Source organism: Lepidochelys olivacea (genome assembly GCF_965140295.1).
Source record: "Lepidochelys olivacea isolate rLepOli2 genome assembly, chromosome: 8".
Lineage (NCBI taxonomy): Eukaryota > Metazoa > Chordata > Testudines > Cheloniidae > Lepidochelys > Lepidochelys olivacea.
In genome coordinates this window covers 15,553,924-15,564,391 of record NC_140418.1, presented here as the reverse complement: position 1 = coordinate 15,564,391, position 10,468 = coordinate 15,553,924, and the positions used below count along the sequence as shown (strand labels likewise).

The following is a 10,468-nucleotide window of genomic DNA, read 5'->3' as shown; positions in this document are numbered from 1 at the left end:
TCTGCGTGGGCGTATGGCGTACACCTGAGCAGATCAGACTGCAGGATCAGCTCCTGAACTGGGCAGAGCATGCTGAGAACCCCTAGATCAGTACTCATGAATGATTAGTTAATTAGCACCAATTATTATTAATGATGCAATATGGTGACGACAGTTGCTGCTCCAGGAGGCTGCTTTTGGATCCAGCCTCCACTCTGGGCTGCGTGTGGCCCCGGCCCGGCCCCCAACCTCAGCAGAGCCAAAGCCCCCGAAGCACCGGGCGCGGCTGCTGCAGTGAGGCCGCTTCGCCCAGCCGCTGCCTCTCCCCTCATTGGCTGGAACCCTGCACCAATGGCCGCGCGGGGGGTAGAGGCGCCCCACCCCATCCCCAAGCCCATTGGTTGAGCGTCCTCCGCATGGCGCCGGGGTTAGCTGAGCGCCCAGTCACTCGCGCGTGGAGGTGGGGCCAGGAGCGGCAGGCGCCGCGGCTCTCGCGCCCCTGTTATTGTTACACTGTAGCGGGTTCGGGGTTACGCTGAGCCCGCCCTTCCCCTTCGGGCGGAGAAGCTGGGTGCGGACCGGAGCCGCCCCGCAGGGACTCGCTCAGGATGCCGGTGAGCATCCAGACCCGGCCCGCTGTCCCGCCTTCCCCATCGCTACGGAGTGTTGTGCCGTTGCTAGGGCGGCGCGGGGCCTGGGAGCAGCGGGGAGCCTGGGCCGGCTTGGGGGGGGCATGCGGGGTACCGGGGGGGGAGAGTGGATCTGGGGTCGAGGCCTGGCATTGGGGGATGGAGCGCAGGGTACGGGGGGCCTTAGACCGGGGAGGAGGGACTGAGGAGAGGGGCCTGGCACGGGGTGGGGGTGGAGTGCGAGGTACAGGGGGGCTCTGGGCTGGATCTGGGGAGTGGGTCTGAGGTCGGGGCCTGGCACTGGGGGGTGGAGTGTAGGGTACAGGGGGGCTCTGGGCTGGGTCTGAGGTTGGGGCCTGGCATTGGGGGGTGGAGTGTAGGGTACAGGGGGGCTCTGGGCTGGGTCTGGGGAGTGGGTCTGAGGTTGGGGCCTGGCACTGAGGGATGGAGTACAGTGGGGCTCTGGGCTGGGTCTGTGGAGCAGGTCTGGGATCATGGGCCTGGCATTGAGAGATGGAGTGCAGGGTACGGGAGGGTCTGGCCTGAGAGTGGTGCCCACTCGGAGGTGAAGGATGCAGAGGGGCCCTGGTAAAGTGCTTGTCTCTGGGTAGCTTGTGTCGGATGTTCTAGGCTCACGGTGCAGGAAGGCTCTGGAGCCCTTAGGTTTGGGGCCCTAGGCCTAGGGTTCACGGTGTAGGCAGGTGCTGATCGGGTGTAACAGGGATGGTGCTGGCCTGGGGTGTTGCTGAGTACTGGGATCTGAGAGAAGGGAGGGGCAGAGAAGTGCTAGACAAAGGTGGTGGTTGAAGTTTGACACAGGGAAGCTTAAATCATGTGCATTTATAAACAGGCAGGATGCTTTTATAATGAATAGGCCTGGTGGGTGGTGGAAGATCTGGGCAATATTCTACTATTGCTTCAAATCATATCCTATTTTGTAACTAAGTTCCTCCACGCCAATTGCTGTGTTTAGTATATTATATGTTTTTTACTAATAGTTCTGTATGCAAACAAATCTCAAAGTTCAGTGCATAAACTGGTTGTTGCAGGGTTCAGAAAGGGAATTTCTTCCACACCTCAAATAGATTATTGTACAATGAAAGTGTAGAGATTTTTCGCACCTTCTTCTGAAGCATTGGATAGTGCTAGATACTAGGCTTCTTGAGTGAGTGGTTTGTATCTAGTATGGCAAATACTATATTCCTATTACTGGATTGCAGAACATGCATATTTCAATTTATTATAGATAGTAACACACTGTTGTGCCTCCTGTGGTCTCTATTTGTTATTCACAAAGTCATCCTGATTGTTGTGCACATTTATTACGATCAACCTGAGCTTCTAATGGTGATAAGGCTATTTTTGGCTTGCTTTTTTTTTTTTTTTTTAAGGTAATATGTTTCCTAGGCCCAAAATGCCTGCCTTTCCAATACCCTTTGACAGGTGCTTTTGGTAATCTATGCAGCCAGAATGATTGGTGCCCCATGTACTGTCTGATGTATGCTCTGCAATTTATTTTTCTTCGTATGATATCTCAACTAGTTACAGATTTTTTTTTTTTATGTTAGGGAGCTAGAGAGTTCAAGGAATTTCAAAGTACGTGATATTCACTGTAGCAGAGAACTACTGATCTGCAGTCCTTACCATTGTCTAATAGTAATGGTTCAGTTAAATAGTAAGGTTTCTCCTTATGACTGGATTGCAGACAGAGGACCTGCAAGTTTTTAGCCTTGTTGAGTCTATCTCCACTTAAAGTCTTTACTTTTAGACTCCTCTGCTGACTCTGAACTGCAATATATAACCTAAAGTAACTGTTACATTTGCCCACCCTGTGGCTCTTACTAGGTTTAGTCTTTGGTGATAAGATTTTTGATCTAATTTACTTATAAGGCCCCTATTAGCTTGGCATGTGAGCTCTTTATAAGTATTTCAGAGTAGAAATAGAAATCTTTCTCTTTCCAACTTATAGGAGAGATAGCATGATTAATATATAGGGATTTTCTTTTTTAAAATGCTCTGCCTACATGTTGTGTTCTGATGCCAGTATGCTTAATTCGGAATGCTGAGTTTACTAATCATTCTTATCCCTTGTGGAAGTACCCTCCATAGGCTAGGTTCAACTGCTCAGAAAGCTGTGTTTCTCACCCTTCTCTTATTGGTTAGTGGTTTCATTGTTCCAGTGGAATATAACAGTAACCAATTTAACAATCTGAGGACAGATGCCCTTGGTTGAGTGGGGAATGTTATACAAGAAGAACGTTCTTTTGAAGCTACTTCCTTCTCCTCAGTCTTACTGGGTTCAGCTTTAGCCAGTTTTTCATCTGAGTGCTGATCACCAGTATTATTTAACTAGTTCTCCCAATGGCTTCATAAAGAGTAATGGGAGAAGGGACTGAGTCTTGTGGAGTGATGCAGGTGACGTCTTTGGAGATGGAGGAACTGTTGCCCGTTATAACCCACTTGTTTTGTAGGCCATATCAGGGAGTGTCTCTTACTGCTGGTCCTATGATGGAACAATAATTGATCACCCATTCAACAGGATGAGTACATGTACTTCTCTTGTCTGTGGGCTGGAGGAGCTCATCTACCAGCAGAACAAATGCTGCCTCAGTAGTGCTTTGGCCTAAAGCTTGACAGCAATCCAGAATATTGGCTGCTGACTAGTAGCAAAAAAACCAAACCAACCCCACTCTCGAAATGCTAACATCCTGATTAGCTTGCTTAGCAAAAGTTAGATGCTGGCTGGTAGTTAGCAACCTCTGTAGCATCAAGCGATAGGGTTTTTTGTACTCACTGGGCAATTGTAAGTATTAAGATGAGTGATAGATGTCTTTCATCAGCAGTTTTCAACCTCAAATTGTGTAACAGTTGGCTTACAATTCATATTTCAAAATTCTTGATGGCAGAATAGAAAACTTTCATGTATTTTAGGAGTATATGAAAAACCCAGCACCCCAAATATGGTCCCCCAAGTTACACTTGAAGTAGAACTGAACGAAGTGTGTATATGGACTTTTTGCAAATATTCACTTCAAAAGAAATATCTGTTTGATTGTGTTCATGACCCTTCTGTATTTGAATTCTGGGAATGTTCAAGCTTACATGTGTTATTAGTGTACATAGTTGCAAAATGTGAATGTTCAAAATCAAATGTTTAACAGTATATTTGATTGTAAAATCTGCAGTTTGTGTTCATTACTTACTTACATCTTTCAGTCAGGGACTAAAAACAATATCAATGTAACTAAACAGTACAGTGAACATGTTTTCAAATGAACAAATATTTTCAACAAAGCGTGCGAGCGAAGAATCATTTGTTGAAATTCACAAATCTTGAATGACTAATACATTTGAATTTCACAAACCATGTACAACTTGTGAACAGAAAAAGGTTAATTTAATCAAATTAGTTCTTTGTTGCACTTTATTCTGTTAGCTCCAGTTGTAAATCAGTCCTGTTCTGAACACTTAGGCCCCTGATCCTGAAAGACTTGCTCGTACTTAAATATATGTAATATAATTACTCAGTGTGTACATTTAAGCACATCTGTACATCTTACACTGTAACACATGAAGATGTTTATTTTGTTTTTCATGTGTGTAGATCAACAAATCTGAGAAGCCGGACAAGCCTGAGAGCTGTGATAATGTCAAGGTTGTTGTCCGATGCCGACCTTTCAATGAAAGAGAGAAAGTAATGTGCTACAAGATGGCAGTTAATGTGGATGAAATGAGGGGAACCATTACTGTTCATAAAACAGACTCTTCCAACGAACCTCCAAAGACATTTACATTTGATACAGTTTTTGGACCAGAGAGTAAACAGCTTGATGTCTATAACTTAACTGCGAGACCAATTATTGACTCTGTTCTGGAAGGATACAATGGTAAGTCCCTTATTGTCCTAAAAATTAAGGATCCCTTATGCTGTCAAAATTCCATCTGATTTTAGTAAGAGTTTATCTGAAGAAAGACTGCAGGTAAAAGCACCATATCATTCATATAGTTAACAATAACCTCGTTTTACTTAAAATAGAAAATCCAATAAGGGTATTCACAATTCTGAGTTCCCTGTTGCCAGTGGTTGTGCTTCTATAATTGGTAACAGATAATTATCAGTTACATTGTGAGCATCAGGTACTGGCAAGGTTAGTGGGCCAAACATCTCAACTACTTTTTTCTATTTGTAAAGGATTTGCATTTTATTTATCTTTTTAGCACACCCAGGTTCTCGAGTGCTTTTTTTCTTGTAAAATATCAGTAGCCCTGCATGTGTGAGCAACTCTGCAGTAACAACTTGGCATGTATGTATAATGGAAGAAAAATGTTGGTAAGGAAATAAATTGTTTCCAAATAGACAGTTATAAATAATAGTAAGTTGCAAAGATTTTAAAGATCTAGGAGAAATACTTCATTTGTATTGGGGTAAGTATAGGTGTAAAATATAGGAAGTTTCCTGAAGTTTAAATGCTAAGACAAAAGCTTTGTTAAGGCTGTGTGTAAAGGTAGAGTAGAATTAAGTATCTGTTTTTGGCCAGGGGTTTTTTGTAGCTGCAACAAAGCAAAAATCTGACTTAGGAGCCAAACTTATTTTTGCAATACTTGGGTCCATGATTCTGGTAAGTCTTTCTGATACAAGCGAAGGAGGAAGTTTCATGCCTCGCAGATTGGTGATGTAATCCAAATTGTAAATGATTCTGAAAATCTGTATCCTGGTTTGTGAAATGCCCATGTGTGGGGCCTATGCTGAATCAGTTTGAGGTTGCTACAGCTGTGGTTGAGGGAATGCTGATGCCCACCCATGGGGAGTGGCCCTGAGGCAGGTTGACACCATTCTGTAGCCAGTTACCCTTTTGAAAAGAAACTTATGTTTCTGTCTTAACAGGTTTGTACATATTTCAGAACATGAGTTACCCTTGTCTAGTTAATTACTTTTCTTTGCCTTTGTACAAGACAAAGATTGAAATAATCTACTTTTTAAATTTAAAGGAAACTAGTAAATGTGCCTGAACGAAGAGTCATTCATTCTACATTTCCATATTTGTTCTCCCTGTTAATAAATACATTATTGATTGGCCTAGGTCTGACGGTTTGTGTGAGACATATTCCTAGAGCCGTTGTGCTTGACTGAAATAACACATTAGTCCTTTGTGGTAGTTCAGCCCTGTTTGCAAAGACTGTACAACACTTACGTTTCCTGTAAGCCTGTACAGTGTGTATTGGAAAAGCTGGAAAGTTCTAACTCATTGTTGCTGGTGGTTTTGATAGTGCCAAGGTAATGCTTAAAAACTGCCATCTTTGGTATTACGATTCATTATAAATATTTTTCTTGTACTGCAGGCACCATCTTTGCATATGGACAGACTGGCACAGGCAAAACTTTTACCATGGAAGGTGTACGAGCTGTTCCTGAACTTAGAGGAATCATCCCCAATTCATTTGCCCATATATTTGGTCACATTGCAAAGGCAGAGGGGGACACAAGGTGAACAAATTTTCTTCCTTTGCCTCACCCCCGTCCCCGAGACAAGCAAAAGATGGAAGCACAAACTTTCAGACATCTTGGGTAAAATCCTGACCCTGTTAAAATCAATGTGAGTTTTGCCACTGACTTAATTGTGGGCCAGGATTTCACCTCTTGTGCTTAAGCACATCTTCGTTTATGAATCAGTAAGCTGTCAGTTTGTATTAGTACTCTGCATATTTTCTTTGTACGCTGAGATCAAACCAGTTACATTTAACAAATATTTCAGTTTATAAATGACTTTTTTAATCTTAGATTTTTGGTTCGAGTGTCTTACTTGGAAATTTACAATGAAGAAGTACGTGACCTGCTCGGAAAAGACCAGACGCAGAGGCTAGAGGTGAGGATGGAGTGTTTTGAATCACTGACATTTTGCATTTTAAAGGAACAAATTGTCTCTTCAAGAAGAACTGAGTATTAAAAGAACAGACAGACCTTGGAGGGGAAGAAAAGTTTTCCTTAGCACCAAAGGTGACCTTTTGCCCCTATCAATATTTTGCCTTTTCTCATTTCTTCTTCTCACTTAACCTTTAGTCTAGTAATGTAACATTATTTCCCTCACACTCTAGACTAATTCCCCTTAGGAGAATCTGGGGAAGAATAGCTGAAAATATTCAAAATACAAAAACATTCTAGTCAGTACCTGTATTGCTGTCAAATGAACTCAGTGGCCAAAGTGCCTTTGTCCTTTACACTGGTGCTTTTCCTGTGATTCCCTCCAGGGAACTTCTCCCACTTTTATGGCCAGTTTTCTCACAGTCTTATCATCATCCCAAAGACTTTTGGGAGCTCCCTGACAGACTGTCTGTAGATCGCTCAGTGAGTTATGAGCCTGTTTATAAGAGCCAACAGTTTGCAGGGTGGTATATTTACTCTCTGGTTCTAGACCAGTGGTTTTCAATCTTTTCATTTGCAATCCCTAAAAAAATTTCAAATGGAGGTGTGGATACCTTTGGACATCTTAGACATAGTCTATAGATCCCAAGGGGTCCAGCAACCATGGGTTGAAAACCACTGTTGTCTGGTAATTACAGCCTTTCATGGACCCTTTAGACATGGTCTGCAGACCCCCAGGCTGTAAACCAGGGGTCTCAAACTCAAATGACCACGAGGGCCACGTGAGGACTAGTGCATTGGCCCGAGGGCCGCATCGCTGACACCCCACCATCGCTGTCCCTGCCCCTCTCTCCACCCCTTCCCTGCCTCCATTCCAACCTATTCCCTGAAGTCCCCACCCCAACTCCCCCTCCCCGCCCCCAGGTGGTGCAGGAGGGATTGGGGGTGCAGGCTCCAGCCTGGTGCCGCTTACCTAGAGCAGTGCCAGGGTGGCAGCAGCATGCACTGGGGCCAGGGCAGGGTCCCTGCCTGCCGGCCTCGGCCCCGCACCGGGAAGCAGCTGGAACCATGTCCCTGTGGCCGGGGGATGGGGGGCACAGGGCTCTGTGTGCTGCCTTGTGGCTCCTCCAGGTACCTCCCCCAAAGCTCCCATTGGCTGCAGTTCCCTGTTCCTGGCCAATGGGAGTTGCGGGGGGCAGTGCCTGGAAGCCAGGGCAATGCACGGAGCCCTCTGTCCCCAACCCCCTCTGTCCCTGGGCCGCAGGGAAGTTGTGCCGGCTGTTTCAGGGAGCAGCACGGGGCCACGGGGGGGCAATCCCGCCAGCTGGATCCAGCCTGTGGGCTGTAGTTTGCCCACCCCTGGCCTAGAGGTAGGCCGGTGGGGTGCGGGCTGCTTGGCGGTCTGCAGGAAATAACCCCGCGGGCTGCGTGTTTGAGACCCCTGCTCTAAACCATGGCTCTTTAGCTGACTTCACAAAAACTCTTCCCAGGGCTAGGAGAAAAGATGTGGTCATCTGTACAGAATAGGAGAGTGGCATGTGGGGTATGTTGTTCAGTTATTGTAGCAATGCCTTGAAACCTTTGTTTGAAGTACTTCTCTTGAGAGAAGAAATAAGAGATGGACAAGCCAGCTTTTTATTTATTAAATACTTCAGAAATTCTCAGTGGTCTCTGGGGCCAGGAAACAGTTGATTAGACCAAGTGCTTTCTCTGCCTCTGAATGTGTTGTGCCTACTCCCCTCTCTGAACCCCTCTTTACGATCTCTATGGAGATTTGAGGCTTCCTCCTGATTGGTGTTCCCTCCATTTGATTTGCCTTGGGAGAAGGGGCAGTAGAAGGCTACAACACTCTTGATCCATAGGCTTGTATGGTTCTGATAAGTCATGCTTGTATAGAACAGAAGCTATGCTTCTAGAAATAGCAGTACACTAGTGCATTACGTTATGATAACTGGTATATGCGAATACTACAGAGAACAGCTTCCAAAAATAATCTCTGTGCACCTCCTGGAAGTGCCCAAACAAATCTGTTTCTTGTTTAGGTTAAAGAGAGACCTGATGTGGGAGTTTATATCAAAGATCTTTCAGCTTATGTTGTAAACAATGCAGATGATATGGATAGAATCATGACACTAGGCCACAAAAACCGTAAGTAGCACTCATTAGGGTTTTAAACTCTTGTCCAGAGCACAGTTTAGTGTAGCACTGTGCATTGCCAGGTAGACAGCTGACTTTCGGACCTGGGTACAGTCTTCACAACTCTTCAGGAACAGCACTCTCAGCTGAGCAGTGAGAGGGATGACTCCTTGCTAAGTCCTGTGATTCAGAAGCAGCCAATGAAGGTAGGACAGGCCCTATACAGCAGCTTTTCTTGGCTGGAAGGCTTGTTCCAATGTGGAGTCTTGATGGTGTGAGAGTGGGGCTGTAACTGAGCTTGTGAGACTTCAGCAAAGCAAGAGGAGACCACTGGGACTCCTAGTGGGTCTTGAACTTGCCCATTCATTCTCCTTTTCTTCCTCTCACCTTTGCCCAGCTGAGAAACATTAGACCAGTGTTGTGCTCTGTAGTATTGTAAACTGGTGATGCGATTGCATGTTTTCTCCGAGCAACAAAACAGCTCATTTTAACATCCAGGACACTTTCTGAATGAAGCACTATAGGTTAATGTACAAATCAAGCAAGGGTTAATGACTGTCACTGCCACTACATTGAAAACTGCAATATTTTTACTATTCGTAAACACAACTCAATCAGCCAGGATTAATGGTCTGACCCTAATGGGTACTGAGCATCATCTCTCTTGGATTTGCAGTCTTTGCTAGGTCAGTTGTATTTTCCAAAGGAGATGAATGGGTGTGAGGCTGCCTAGTGCCTTTTGGGATTGGGCCTTGAAAGGCATATGCAGAGATACAGCTAGAAGCAAAACCTCTGCTTGTCTTTCGAATGATTGCACGTCCGGACTAAAGATGAATGCTGCAGTTTCAAGCCCAGAAAAAAATTCCTTCACCACAGGGTCTGAGGGGAGATGCATCACACTTATTAGCAGCATCAGAATCACTGCAAAATGTTGGGTGTTACAGCTGAGATAATTATTCTACACTAATTATTAAGTCTTGTCATTTTCTGAAGTTAAACAAGAAATGCATTCAGTTCTTTTAAGTAAGATTATAAAATCTGTAAATTATAACTGCTTTGTGGCCTCTTTGTTTTCAGATTAGGGACTGTTTTACCTTTTAGTTCATTGTTAATTCTGATGGTTTTGGGTCTCTTAACTAAAGGTTCTGTTGGTGCCACTAATATGAATGAGCACAGCTCCCGTTCCCATGCCATCTTCACTATTACCATTGAATGCAGCGAGAAAGGTGTTGATGGAAACATGCATGTTCGTATGGGCAAGCTGCACCTTGTAGATCTAGCGGTAAGTAGTAATGTGCAGATTTAACAAAATGCTAGTTGTGGGATGGTTACTGATTGTTATGCTGGACCCTTAACAAGACAGGGAAAAGGCACTGCCCCTCCCTGAAAGAGCTTACGATGTAAGGCCCAGATGCAGTACGAGTTTCTGTGGGGACAGACTGCTGTGGAACCCAATTTAAATCAGTGCAATTCTGCCTGAATGCAAAGATCTGCCTATGTGAAATAAATTGCAGGATTGGGGCCTTCCTTAGACATGCATAACTTTCCCAGTGAAGAGGATGGCCGAGGGAGGACAAGGGATAAAATAGTCAAATTTTTGAGGTCGCTCAAGTGTGTTATGTGCATCTAGATGGTTCCATTACATTTTTTTTCTTGTAAAAGTGTAATTGTTTATAAGTTACTAGATGTTTCTTTTCCCTCATATCCATTGATTGGGGGAATCAGAAGATCATATTTAAAAACTTACCATTAGGGTGTTATGCAGTGTTGTGTATTAGCTACAGTTTGTTTTTCTAAAATAAATGTTTGTATATGAGAATGGTACATTCCATTTTTCCAGCTATGTCTCTTTGCTGTGCACTGT

At 44.4% G+C, this 10,468-nt stretch overlaps 1 protein-coding gene across 3 annotated transcripts in view; it reads left to right on the top strand.

Moving 5' to 3' along the window:
- The first annotated feature begins 446 nt into the window (after positions 1-446).
- The window catches only part of KIF3A (kinesin family member 3A), a 38,287-nt gene continuing 28,265 nt past the window's right edge, over positions 447-10,468 (top strand). For all 3 annotated transcript variants that reach the window (XM_084637013.1, XM_084637014.1, XM_084637012.1), the window contains exons 1-6: positions 447-593; positions 4,213-4,495; positions 5,949-6,093; positions 6,388-6,472; positions 8,511-8,616; positions 9,747-9,886. In XM_084637013.1, the coding sequence (XP_084493139.1) occupies positions 588-593; positions 4,213-4,495; positions 5,949-6,093; positions 6,388-6,472; positions 8,511-8,616; positions 9,747-9,886 (765 nt within the window). In that variant the 5' untranslated portion in view covers positions 447-587. The remainder of the gene's footprint in view (positions 594-4,212; positions 4,496-5,948; positions 6,094-6,387; positions 6,473-8,510; positions 8,617-9,746; positions 9,887-10,468) is intronic.